The sequence below is a fragment of the Phasianus colchicus genome, chromosome 19 (genome assembly GCF_987193195.1).
Source record: "Phasianus colchicus chromosome 19, bPhaCol1.hap1.1, whole genome shotgun sequence".
In the NCBI taxonomy this organism is placed as follows: domain Eukaryota; kingdom Metazoa; phylum Chordata; class Aves; order Galliformes; family Phasianidae; genus Phasianus; species Phasianus colchicus.
The window spans coordinates 8,247,826-8,261,062 of NC_143454.1; the positions used below are offsets into that span (position 1 = coordinate 8,247,826).

At 60.8% G+C, this 13,237-nt stretch overlaps 1 protein-coding gene across 1 annotated transcript; it reads right to left on the reverse strand.

Annotated features, from left to right (window-relative positions):
* Window positions 1–535: 535 nt before the first annotated feature.
* Window positions 536–13,158, reverse strand: FIBCD1 (fibrinogen C domain containing 1). The gene is made up of 7 exons (XM_031601733.2): window positions 12,958–13,158; window positions 8,488–8,964; window positions 7,551–7,710; window positions 6,776–6,912; window positions 3,599–3,695; window positions 2,905–3,084; window positions 536–2,700 (listed from the first exon to the last, which is right to left on the reverse strand). The coding sequence occupies exons 1-7, from the start codon at window positions 13,027–13,029 to the stop codon at window positions 2,441–2,443; spliced, it is 1,383 nt and encodes a 460-aa protein (XP_031457593.1). The 5' UTR covers window positions 13,030–13,158; the 3' UTR covers window positions 536–2,440.
* Window positions 13,159–13,237: the final 79 nt, after the last annotated feature.

Sequence of the window (13,237 nt, forward strand, 5' to 3'; positions counted from 1 at the left end):
TGGCCAAGCCACTACAACAGGGTTAATGAGCCGCCTTCATTTGTGGCTTCGTTTGGAGGAGAGGCTGAGCAGGAGCCGCGCTCTTGGCTTGGAGCCAGCGGCAGTGACGCTGGTTGGGGACACGAGCACTCCCACCTGCAGCACCATGTGTGCCTGTCATTGCAGGTCCAGATGGGTGTGCAGACCCTACAGATGCTCCTGCACTCCTGGAGCCACTCAGAAACCCAACCCCACGCAGAGAAGCCCAATTGTTCCCACCCTGCTTGGCCAAAGCTCACAGCCACCGGCTGGTCCCCAGCACCCGGCGCTTGGCTGTCCCCCCCCACATCTTGTATAGGGGTGAGCAGTGGGTGAAAGGATCTGGGACCCCACTCAGTGCTGTGCCCATCCGCACACTGCGGCTTTCCCCTGGGTTTGGGTTCCCCGTGGGGTTCCCAAAGGGCTGCAGCTCCCACTGTCCTTCTGGTGGTGTCCCTGTGCCACGACCATAGAGGAGAGCACGCCAGTAACGATGAGTTCCTTTTATTAAGGAGTTCAGAAAGTCCACATGGACAGCGCTGGACACCACTCACACACAATGGAGACCTCACGGCACAGCACCACGACACGACGGCCGCGGGGAGGGACATGGCTGTGCTCCAGCCCTGGAGCCACGCACCTCCCCTTCTGTCCCCAGCACCAGACTGCAGCTGTGCCGTCCCCTAAAGTCCCCATGGCCACCCCGGGGAGGTGGCACTGGGAGTGGGTTCATCCCAGTCTGGGGTTACTGAGTGCCATGTGCACTCCCAGCACTCATCCTGGAAAATCCATCATCTCGGGTTGTATGGAATACCTCTCGTGCAATGCGAAACAAACTCATTTGGGAGTCCTGGTTGGGACGGGCAGGACGCAGGGAAGTGCTACCAACACACTACAACACCCCATTCCTGTCCATTCAGAGCTCGGGACCACAAGGACCCCACACATGGGCTCTGGGTCCTTCCTCCCGAAGGCGAATGCTATAGGAACCAGCTATGTCTGACCCACCGAAATCAATGAGCTAGCAGCAAAGGTGAGCATGGCCCTGCAGCCTCTGCCCTTTGCGGGGTGTGGGGCCCCCCCTGTGGATTTGGTTGGATGTGAGCAGTGCAATGTCTCTGGCTCAGGGTGGTCCCAGCACATCATGTGTCCCCGCTCCCCATAGGGCAGAGGGATGGAGAATTGCCTGCAGGAGGAAACGTTCATCCAGTGTGGAATGAGAGCAGGGGAAGACTTAAAAAAAGGAGCACGTTGAGAAGTGCAGAGCTGCGGCTGCAGGAATGAACCTTTGATCTCACTGTGCTTTGGGTCCCCGCGCAGCACAGCTCTGGGTCTGTCCTCCCCTCCTCAGGACGCTCCAGTAGTTCTCCATGGGGCTGGGGTCTGTTGTGGGGCTGTATCCTCAGTGCTGCGGGAAATGATGCAGAGGTGCAGGGGGTCCAGGCTTCCCCTCCCCTCACACCAGCTTTATTGGGGTTTTTTTGGACAAAAGCCCCCATTGGAATCTTTGTGGGAGCCTCTCCCATTCCTATGGGGCCGGGGCTGCTGCACCCCTCAGCAGCACAGTGCTTGGTGGGCTGAGGATGCAGCCCTGTTATCAGCGCCCTGCAGATGCTAAGCCCCACTCAGGGCTGCTTTTTGCAAAACCTTAATGGGATTTGAAGAAACGAAAGGCTTTGAATATCTGCAGGTGCAGAGCCAGAGCTGGAGCGTGGCTCATCGGGGATGGAAATGAATGCGGGTTGCTGGGCGGGGGGCTCTGTGGGGGTGCTGCTGAAGCAGAGGGCAAGGTCACAGCTTCTGAATGGTGAAAACCCATCGTCCTGGGCAGGAGCTGTGCAGGGAAGGCCGAGCTGTACTGAGGGTTGAGCCTTCCTTGCTTCCTCCTCTTCCTCCTGCTCTCTGCTTCGCTGATGCCAGCACACAGGTTTGTGCCATGCTTGGCTGTGGGCATCCATCCCTGCAGCGCTGTGCCCACATGCTGTGCAGCTCCACGAGCAGGGGCAGTGAGATCTGTAGGTGTCCCTTCCCCTCTCCGAGGACAGAGAGGAGAATGTTTGCAGACAGAGAAGGAACCACTGGCACTCGTGTGAGCACCAACCCAGCAGAGCCCTCCCTGTCCTCAGTAGCACCGTGGGGGCTCTGTGCCCCAGAAATGGTCTCCAGCCTGTCAGCCCCCTCCCCTCCTTGTGCACTGCTCCCCAAATCCCCACTGCACCGCGAGCATCGAGTGTGGCCCAGGGAGAGGACACCCATCCCAGTGGGGAGCAGAGGGCATGGGGTCAGGACAAAGCCATCGTCCCCAGTGGAGAGATGCTCCCACAGGACCCCAGGGCAGGATGGTGGCATGGGGTGCACCAGGAAGAGAGGAACCATGGGGCAGTGGGAAGGGCGGGGGTCAGGGAGGGGCTCGGTCCATCCGCTAATTCTCCTCCCGGACGGGCCGGATCTTCATCTCAGTGAACTTGAGGGAGTACTGCCAGCCGGTCCAGGAGGACCACTCGATGCCATCGGCGTAGGAGCTGTGGTGGCCCTTGAGGTACTGCCCGTTGAGGTTGGAGGTGTGGCAGTTGCGGTACCACCAGGCGCCGTGGTAGAACGCCGCACAGTTGTTCTCTGAGTGGTCGTTATCCAGGTCCTTGGTGGTGAACTTCATCCCGTTGTGCTTCAGGAAGGAATCTCCTGCAGCAGGTAAAGCAGCCGTGAAGGGCCCTCCCCACCCCTATCCCTGCCCTCAGGGTGGCTTCCAAAGCCCTGTGCACCCCGATGGAGCTTCTTGGTGCCATATAGGGCACTCGGGCTCACCGCTCAACCACAGCCACCCTCCAGCTTCCAGCTCTCAGTAGATGCTCTGGGGATGGGATTTGGTCCCCGGTGGGGCCCTACCTGCTGTCCCTGAGTAATCAGAGATGGAGATGGGGTACCCGTCCTCCTCGGGGTCAACAGAGAAGAGCCCCACACCAAAACTGCCGTAATGTGCGAAGGCGGTGCCGTTGTCGAAGTCCTCCAGGTCAACTCGCAGCTCGTAGCTGCCCTGCACCGTCAGCACGTGGATCCGCTTCAGCCCTACATGGAGAGGGGTGAGAAGGACAGAGTGGGGTCCCTGGGATGCACTGATCCCCACTTCCAGTCCCCATTGCTCTGGCCAAGGACATGTGTGCAACCCATGGGCAAATGGCAGCACCGCTCACCTGCCTACCGATGACCCTTGCAGTTGCCCTGCACTCCCTGTGGCTGCCTGGCTATGGCATGCAAGACACGGGTACTGGGTGCCAGCCATTGGGGTGCATTGGTTCAGTCACTGGGTGCAGTGTTTTGGCCATTGGGTGCATTGGTTTGGCTATTTGGGTGTGCTGGCTCAATCACTGGGTGCATTGGTTCAGCCATTGGGTGTACTGGTTCAGTCATTGGGTGTATTGGTTCAGCCATTGGGTGCACTCTTTTGGCCGCTGTGTGCATTGGCTTGACCATCAGGGTGCATTGGTTTGGCTATTTCAGTGTGCTGGCTCAGTCACTGGGTGCATTGGTTTGACCATTGGAGTGCATTGGTTCAGTTGTTTGCAAAGGACACCCCACGCACCTAACCAGTGCTCTCCTGTCAGCTTCCCAAAGCCATCCCGGTATGCTTCCCAACCACGGAAGAAGTTCACAGAGCCATCCTCCCGTCGCTGGAACACCTGGGAAGACACAGGGGAAGGCAGGGCAGCTCCGGACTCAGCCCAGCTGTTCTCTCCTCCCCTTTCCCCTCGCTCTGTTCATCAGCATCTCACGCCCTGTATGTTTTGTCCTCTTTTATCTTTAGTTTGGAGTTTGATTTATTGACAACGATCCAGAAAACGCTGCTCTCCGCCTGACCATTCGAACGTAATTAAGCCTCCAGCCCTGGATTAATTGCATTAAACTTGGCCGTTCCAGCCTGCCTGGAGGAGAACGGAGCCGGCGAGATGGCCCCGGAGCGCTGCGCTCCCACGGCTGCTGTGTGCTGGGTCACCTCCCCGAGCTGCCCCTGCCCTTGAAAGCACCCATATGTGGTTTTTTTCCCATTGCCCACCCGTGGGACACCCAGCGCCCGGCCGGGTGTGATGGGGCTGGGCGCGGGTCCAGCGCCGATCCTGCTGTACTTACCTTCTAGAATTAGAGCCTTAATTTTAATCCCTGCACTGAGCGCTTGAGAAGCTGCTGCTAAGCCCATTTAAAGGGGCTTTCGGTGGGTGAGGGGGCGGCGGGGCTGGCTGGGAGCCCCGAGCTGATCTCCCCACGCCGTGCCGCGCAGGGAAGGCAGCAGCGGTGATGCTGATGCTCTCTCATTTAATCGGCTTTGACCCGAGGTTGTAAATAGGCCAATTGCTCGGGAAAGCGCACGGGACACATCTTCATTAGCCGAGCCCTGGCGCGGCGCGGTGATTACCGAGCTGTCGGCAGCTTAGGGTTGGAATCGGCACCGCAGGGACACCGCGTGCCCCACGGTCCCCACATTTGGCTGCAGGAGTCCCACAGCACCCCGCACCCTGCGCTGGGAAAGCTGCACCCCGAGTTTGTGTGCGGTCCCTCCTTGTGCGTCCCATTGGGGACGGGGAAGGGAAGCGATGGGTTTTGGTGAGCGGGCTTTGAGGGTCTGCAAGGGACGCACGAGGGGAAGCGGGGCCGGGGCTGCAGGTGAGGGGAACTGGGGAGCGGGGCCGGCTGTGCTCACAGCACGGGCTGCCTGCTCCTTCCCTCCTCATGAAATATGCATCGCCCCCTCTTAAGCAAAAAGGATTTCCTTCCCCGCTTTAAAGCTTAGGCTGAAATATTCATCGCCCCGGCTCGCTGCCTGGCTGCTCAGCAGAGCGGGGCAGGAGGCACTGGGAAGGCACAGAATCGGGAAAGTGGACAAAATGGAGAAAAAAAGGAGGAGTGCCACCTTCTTTTGGGGTCAGCGTCCCCACGGGCACCGCGAGGAGCGCACCGCTGCTCGCGGGGCGGAGATGCTGAGGCGCAGCCTGGCAGTGATGAAACAGCGCAGAGCGTTTGCAAAGAGCCCAGCACACGAAGCAGCGTCCTCAGGCGATGGGAAGGCCGTGCTGCCGCCCTCCGTCACACCGTTATTGCTTTAATAAAGCGCCAGGAGCGGAGGGTCGGGGGGGTGGAGGAGGGGGGGAATATCAGCGTGCTGCCCCGTGCTGCGAGGCGGTCAGCCCCGGGCGAGCTGCAATTAACGGCAGCGCAGAGGCGGTGTTGATGCTCCCGTGTGCTGGGAGCAGAGAGCTGGGCACACGGCTGGGGATGGGTGGCCCTGCAGCTGGGGATGGACCCCGTCTTCCTCTGCCACAGCTCTTGCAGCTGAAGGCTTAGCTCAGCAGCTCCCGAACCCAAATGGATTCAGCTGCTTCCACCCACCTACCCACATGCAAATAAGCCCAAATGTCACAAGTACGGCTCCAGAGGAGGAGGGGAGGGAAATTTTCCAGGCTCTGTACCACAGCATCTTTACCTGGAGCCCGCGGGCCCCGACGTGCCCCAGCACCACGGATGGGTGAGCCCCCCCACAGCCCATGGGGACGTCTGGGAGCCGGGCTGGGCCGTGCCATGGGGCAGGGGGATGGGAGAGCTCCGGATGCTCTGACCCACAGTGCTGGGATGCAGCACAGGTTTTGGTCCTTTGACCCCCATCAAGGCTGGGGCTCACGATGTGCAATCGCTCCCTTTGCACCCTTCTGGCCCCGTTGGAGCCTTCCCAGCTGCAGCAGCTTTAAATAAACCTCTGAGTGTCTGGCTAATCACCTTGGGCTGCTCTTCAGGCAGCTCTTGAGTGTGTGGCTGGGGGAGGCTGTGCATGGGATTTGCAAGGACCCACTACACCCTGGGAACTGTAGTGTCCCCTCTTTGTCCTCTCTGACCCCCAGGATGTTGGGTTGCTGTGCTGTGCTTCAGTTTCCCCAATGTGAACCCAATGTACAGGTCTGCCTGGGTGGGCTCTGGATGGAGCGAGGCTGAAGGCTCATCAGCCCCTGGAAGGCAATGGGGGGGATGGAGGTGGGGGCTAAGCTGCCTCCTGGCACCGCTCAAAGCTGCTTAAGGGAAGCAGATCGCAGGGATTTATTTCCTAGAGCGCCCAGCTGGAGGGGTGCTGGGCCATGTCCTCATGGAGAGGCCGCCTGTCACCCCTACTCACCACCCTGGGGTCTCTGCCTTGTGTTCAACATCCCCCAGGCTGGTGGCACCCAATGGAACCCGGGGGGTGGGGGGTGGCTGCGTCCCCCTGTCGCCCACTGCTGCATTACTGTGATTATGGGGCTGTCGCAGCCATGGCACAAAGCGAAACGGACAGGGAGAGTTAATCAGCACTGCAGCAGAGGTGCCCCCGGGCACCCCTTCGTTAGTGGTGCACAAATGAGCTGGGGTGGGTGATGCTATGGGGGGGTGTGCGAGTGCACGGAGCTTTCCTTTGTGCTTCCATAAAAAGAGGAGGAAAGAGATGGTCATCACTCAGTTGTGCCCTCTGTGTTGGGGCTGAGGAATGTTGGGTGTGATGGAGGCCAGAGGGTGTCGGTGGCCCTCAGACCAGCACCTGGCTCTGTGCTCTAGGGGTCCCTATGTCCCCATTGCCATGAAATACGAGTTCCAACCATGGCACAACCCAACAGCCCAACCCCAAGCTCCAGCTTGCTGAGCCCTCGCCAGGTCCCTGCTTGCATCCAAGCCCCATCCCCATGACACATCCGAGTGACATCTCCCACCCACAGCCCCCAGATCCCAGCCTGGGGACATCGCTCACCGTCCAGCCGCCCCCGTCGGTCGTCATGTCGCAGTAGACCTGGAAGCCCGAGGGGTAATGTGTGGGGAAGATGGAGTAAATCCCATCCTCTTGCTGTCCGCTCACATAGATGTCAAAGCAGTCCCGGGGCCGGGAGCCTGCAGCATGACACAGGGATGGGGTGGGAAGAAGGGAAGGCTGGTTAATTAATGATCTAATTTCAAGGCTTGCCATTTCTTCAGGCTCCCAACCTCGCTGCTTTGCTCTTTCCCTCCCTTTCCCTCCAGGGATTGGGTTGAGTGGTGCTGGGAGGGAGGCAGGGACCATCCCCATGTCCCCATGTCCCTGTGGGGTGGTTGGGGCAGGATGGACCCCAGCAGGGAGCAGAGGGCTGATGCTGGAGGTGGCCGTGGGCACAGTGCTGGTGGCTCTAGGGCAGCTTACTCAGCCCCATCTCAGGGCAGCAATGATGAATGTGACTGCTCCCAGTGCTGCACTGTGTGGCTTTGCTCCTCCTTCATGGATGCTGGGAGCAGGCAGAAGTAATGTGGATTTTGCGGTGGCTGCATGGGCTGTGTTAGGGGGACCTGGGGGCTGCATGGTGAGAGACCCCCCTTGTGGGCACATCTCCCTCCTGCATCTTCTCCCACTACCGTATCCATTGTCTTTCCATGCTGCTTTCCCCATCCCAACTGCCTTCTCCCTCCCCTCTTGGCAGGTAGAGAGCTGGGAGATGCCCCATGGCGCATCCCTCCCCATGGCATCCTGTCCCCAGGGCTGGGATTTCATCTCTCACCATTGGAGCAGCCACGAGGCCGTGCTCCCCGTGCTGGGGCTCGCTGCAGGTCAGCCTTGAGCCGGGGCCGGACGCTGCCACGCTCCTTCTGCAGCGTGTCCAGCACATCACTGACCGAGCTCACCAGCCGGGCCATGTTGGTCTGGCTCTCTGACAGGAGCTGCAGGAGAGGGACATGTGATGGGATGATGGGTTGGTGTTAAATGGAACTTCAGGCCCTTCTGCCTCCAAGGAAGTGGCAAATCCATCCCCATGGATTTGTGGGGAGTCTGCCCGCTCCCACAATTTTCAAACAGCTGTAGGAGCAGCATTCCCAGCCAGGATATGAGGTGGGGACACAGAACCGTGGCAGATCCCACACGGTATTTTGGGTGATGTTTTTCCCCTGGGTCTGCTCCCAGATGATGTCCAGTGCATCAGTGCATTGGGAGTGAGAGCTCCTGAGCTCAGCCTGCGGGCAGCTGGGGACAAGGAGCAGCCAGGACATGGGGACTTTGGGAGGAGCTGTGTCCTGAGGCTCTGCCTTCCCCCGAGATGACCCGGCTGGGAAAGCTCTGTGAAGTGAGGGCAGGCAGGAGCAGAGCAGTGGTCCTGGGAGTGGAGTCGAGAAGGGACAGCGTGGAGCTCAGCATCCAGCCATGCTCTGGATCTCACTGTGATGCCCAACAGAACCCCTCCGGCTTACCCTGGTAAGGTTTTGGTGGGTTTGGGATGGTGAATGAGGCAGAGGGGTTATCTGTAAGCAGGGTTCCAGGGTGAGCAGGGAGGGGAAATCCCCCACAGTGTGGTCTAGGGCACGGAGACCCCAGGCAGCTACCCCCCAGCCCTTGGACACGGAGCTGAACTTGTTCTCTCTCCAAACCCCACCAACCCCCAACCACAGCTTTTCCCTGCATAAAGGATAGGATCCATGCCTTGGGGACATGCGGACACCCACCTGGATGAGCCTGCCCTGCTCGCTCTGCAGGGCGCTGAGCTCCTGCCCCATAGCACTGTGCCCCTTCTTGAGGCCATCGCAGTCAGCTCGCAGTTGCGCGGCGTGCGTCACCAGCTTGGCCACCTCGTCGGCCACACCAAGCAGCAGGGCCTTTTGCTGGCCTTTGGTGGCCTTGGCCTCAGCATCGTGCTCGGCGAGGGCGCGCAGCAGGGAGCCCTGCAGCCCCTCCAGGCGCCCGACGCTGCCCGCCGGGTCGGGGCAGTTGGGATCTATGAAGATGTTGATGCGGGAGCTGTCGGCTTTCTCGATGGTCACCAACGCGTTGGCCTCCTCGGGGTTGGTGCTGATGACTGGGGGAGGCTCGGTGACGGGTGTGTGGTAGTGGTTCATGAAGAGGATGGCCCCTGTCACTGTCACTGCCAAGAGGACGGCCACCGAGAGCAGGACGGTGCACAGCACGTAGCCACAGCTCATCCTCTGGGGACACAGAGAGAGGGGATGTCGGGACCCATCCAGATGGACACATCACCGTGAGGGGCCATCAGAACCCATTCAAGGTGCCACCAGGACCCATCTAGATGGACTCATCACCACGAGGTGCTACCAGGACCCATCCAGGTGGACCCATCGCCATGAGGGGCCATTAGGACCCATCCAGACAGACCCATCCCAGAGCCCTTCCACCATGAGGTGGGTTCAGACCCTCGTGGAGACTGGGATCAGCCATGGCAATGGGATGGAGAAGTGAAGCTCATCCCCCAAGGACTTCTGCCCACAGGATGGAGCAAAAGGAGGTGGAAGCAGAGATGCCCATCACAAAAGCAAAGTGCTTTAGTCCCTATGTGGAACCTGGAGGGTGGCTTTGTCTTCATGCTCTCATTTGGGGCAGACCCAAAAAACTACGCCAGAACACAAACCTTGTGGCCAGGGGACTCTGGAGAGGTCAGGATGTGGAGTTTGGGGGGTAAAATTCTGCATGAGTTAGATCTGCTCCTCTGCTCCAGCTCTGGCAATGAGGGAGGTCACACTGCACCCTGGCGTAGTGCTGCAGGAGGGAGCATGGGGACAGCACGGAAACCTGTGGTTCCAGCAGGGCATGGGTGAGCTCAGCCAGCAAAGCTGCTGAAGCTGCCTGGGAGCCACAGGTATGAAATAATAATAAGAGGGTGAGCAGAGCAGCACGTGGCCATCTGTATGTTTTATTGAAGGCATAATGCTCAGTGGGAGCAGCACCAGCCTCAGGAGGTGCATGTGGGCTCCCCACTGACCTGGGGGTGTGGGAATGCAGGGAGGGAAAGGGAGAAGCCCTGTGCTGTGCCCTGCAGTGTGGACAGCAGGGAAAGCAAAGGGAGAGAGGGGGGCACGGGGTGTTCCCAGAGGTGTGGGGAAGCTGGAGTCACGCTGAGCAGCAATGGGGATTGCTCCCAGTGGGGCTTCTCCCTGCTCTGGGGTGATCCTGTCCCATTGTGACCCAATGGAGGAGCGGTTGCTCCCGGGCTCAGCCTGCAGGAGCTGCTCAGGGTGCAGTGAGTGCCATTCTTGCAAAGCCATCAGCACGGAGGGTGTGAGCTGCCACCCAGCCATCAGCTCCGGCCCCTTCTCATTACACCTGCGGGACACGGGCGGTGATTTTCCCCTGACCCCGGTGCAGCTGTCACAGGGAATCGAAGCGCTGCCAGAAAGCCGCCTATTTGGAGAGACAAAGACTACTTTCTTCAGGAATGAGGAGAAAATTGCTGCATCTGCAAAGATTTCCCAAGCCCTGTCCCCTCCCGTGCACATCTATCTGGAGTGACACCTTCCTTCAAGCACCCTTCATTCACGCTCCCGCAACCATTTGCATTAAGGTGACCACGGCTGCGGCAGCCGGGGAGGTGGGGGGGGGGGCACGGCTGCCCCACACAGCCCAAGGGCTGCTTTGGGTTTTTTCACGTGGTGCTCAGCCCCAGGGCAGTTCTTCCCACAGGATGGGGCAGTGGAAGAAGGAAGCAGAGATGCATGTTACTGGCAGCCCTATGGGGACAGCTGGGACCCCGCGAGCACAGATGCAGGAGGACAGGACAGCTGCTGGGAAGAGGGTAACATCGAGTTATTTGGGATCCAAGCAGGGAGCACTGCTGGTTTCCAGCCTTCCAGCCCCGACATTCCCACCTTCCTGCCATTGCTGGGTGCAGGAGTGAGGGGACGACCCCTCTGCCAACACACACCTCTCTGCAGCCGTGAGATGCTGAGTGGTGACAGCCTTCCCCGTCCCCCAGCGCTGTGCTGGCGGGTTGTGTTACCTGGCAACCTGCAGTGGGAGAGGAGGGAAACTCCTCCGACAGCACCTGGAGCACTCTGAGCTGGGGTTGGGGTCTCTCAGTGCCCCCTGCTCAGCAACACCGTGCCCAGTGCCCAGCATGGATCCCTGCCAGCACTGCATTCCTTGGAGCTCCGGGGCTTTTTTCTGCCCATTGCACGGCCTTGAACTCACAGATTTTCTTGCTTTTGAGCAGCCATAGGTCATCCCTCTGCTGACAGGCCCTGCTGTTCTCTTTGCTAGCAGGTCAATGTCCCCACATTGCTTCTTCCCAAGGAGCGAGCAGAGCTTTTCCTGCAAACCTGCTCAGGGTGCTGGGGCTGGGAGGGATGCAGCAATGCAAAACCCAGCACAGGTCCTGACTGGGTGCAGGATGCCAGGAATTCTAGTGGCCTCTGATCTGACATCTGCTGGCAGCAGTGCCAGCCTGGGGAGCAGAACTGCTGCCTATCGCCGAGGCCAAACCCAGCTCTCTGTTTGCAGAGAGAGCAGAGACAGAACTGGAACCAAGGGTGCTGCTCCTACTTACTGTCCCTACACTCAAGGGATTTGAGCTGTATGGTGTGAGCTGCCCACAGGCTGTGTACATCCTGGGACTGGGGGTGCCATCATCACCCCGCCACACATCCTGTCCTCCTTGGCCCCCAGGCACATGAGCAGCCATGTGGGTGCAGAAGCAGCAACTCCAGTATGGAGAGCCAGAAGGAGGAAGGCTGTTTGTCCTCGGGCAGGTGGAGCAGAGCTGGAGCCAAGAATGGAGAGTGGTGGTGGGAGAGGCTGCGCCGTGCGGTGGGGATGCTCTTCAAGGAGGAGGTGTCCTTTATTCCAGCCAAAGGCACTGCTCTTTGTAACCCGGCAGGGCCGCTGGGATAGCTCCACGCCACGGGATGGGGCAGCCCCAAGGCTCTCCCCACGAGCTGTGTTCCAGCCAGGGATGAAGCAGGACCCCGGTTGCACTCCCTGCAGCCCAGCCATCCCCCCCCTCCTACCAGGTTCATCTGGCTCCAGAGGAGCTGGAGGACAGCAAGGACCAGTCCATCCTACGGCTTGCTTAAGCAGCTCACTGTGCAACCCAGCTGCTCTGCCCCTTCTCCACTGGGCTGATGCAGCTCTTCTCCAGCCTCTCTCTACCTGCTCTCCTACCCAGCTCTGCACCCTGCCCGTCCCAGCTCCTCTGCTCGTTCCCAGGCACGGACACGGCACAGCCGAGCTGCATCCCTCCGCCTGCTCTCCCCAGAGCTCCTACAGCACAGCGCGGCGCTGCGCGGCGCTGAGCGCACACGGGGACAGGCTTCCATTGGAGCCTCCGGGAGCTGGAAGCAAACTCTGCTCCCTCTGCAAAGACGTGCAGGAACAAGCAGCTCCGTGCTGCGACGCCGAGCCCCGAATGCACTTCCCTCATCAAGGGGAAGAGGGAAAACGAAACGATGGACGCGGGGATGAGCGCGTCCCTGCTGGGGGTCCCCTGTCCTCAGCAGCGGGGTGCAGATGGAAGCCAGGAGACGGAGCTGAAAGAAGGGAGATTCTATCCCTCGGCTCGCAGGCTCGCTCGGGACCAGCACCTTCGCCTTCTCCCACTGTTCCCACGTCTCTCACCTCTCCTCTGTGCCTGTCCCCCCCCAACCAGGTGCGGGGCAGCCCCACGCACCAGCCACGCTCCCCTACCTGCCGCCTGCGCGCCGCGGATCCACGTTCGGATGCCGCCCGCACCTCAATGGCTCCGGCTGGAGGAGATGGCACACGTGCAGCCGCCCTGCTAACAGCCTCTGACACACGCACCGATGCCCCACCGCGACGCCGGCCTCTGCCCAAAACCCAGCCGGTGTTCGGCTGTGGCAGGTTGGGAAGCGGAGGAGATAAGGAAGGCAGCTGGCTGAGGCTGCAGCGCGCGGCCAGGACTCGCAATCCCCTCTAAGAGGTGATTTAAGCAGTTAAAATGTGCGGCAGTCAATCCGAGCTGAGCGAGCGTTCGCTCAGCTCCTGCGCCGGAGGGGGATGCGGGTATCAACACGGAGCCGGGGGATGCGGGAGGCAGCGGGCGGGGGGCTCGGAGCGGCGCCCGAGGGATGCTCCCGGTGCCGGGGGGGCCGCTCACCCCTGGGTGGAAGTTACCGTGGGGTGGGGGGGGACACGCGTGGGACCCCCGGCCCGACTCGCCCCCCGGCCCGTACCTGCGGTTTCTCCTGCTGCCCGTCCTCAAGTTGCGAGGCTCCTCCCATGGTTTTCCAGCGCTCGTTCCCCATCGCGCCGCCAACTTCGTCCCGAAGTCCCCGAGCCCCCGCCCCGGCGCGCCCCGCGCCCCGCACTCCGCGCCGGGAGGGAGGAACGGGCGGCGGTGGCGGCGGAGGGAAAGGAGGGAGAGGAGGAGGAGGAGGACACGGGCACGGACGCGGGGCTGGGCCCTCCCTCCTTCCCTCCTCGCCAGCCCCGCCCGCCCCGCTCCCCCCTCCC

Coding starts and splice junctions, on each gene's coding strand:
- FIBCD1 (XM_031601733.2), bottom strand. CDS start 13,029: ATGGGGAACGAGCGCTGGAAAACCATGGGAGGAGCCTCGCAACTTGAG. Junction 7,711..8,487: donor AGCAGGGCAGGCTCATCCAG/GTGGGTGTCCGC, acceptor CCTCTCCTGCAG/CTCCTGTCAGAGAGCCAGAC. Junction 2,701..2,904: donor TGATTACTCAGGGACAGCAG/GTAGGGCCCCAC, acceptor TACCTGCTGCAG/GAGATTCCTTCCTGAAGCAC.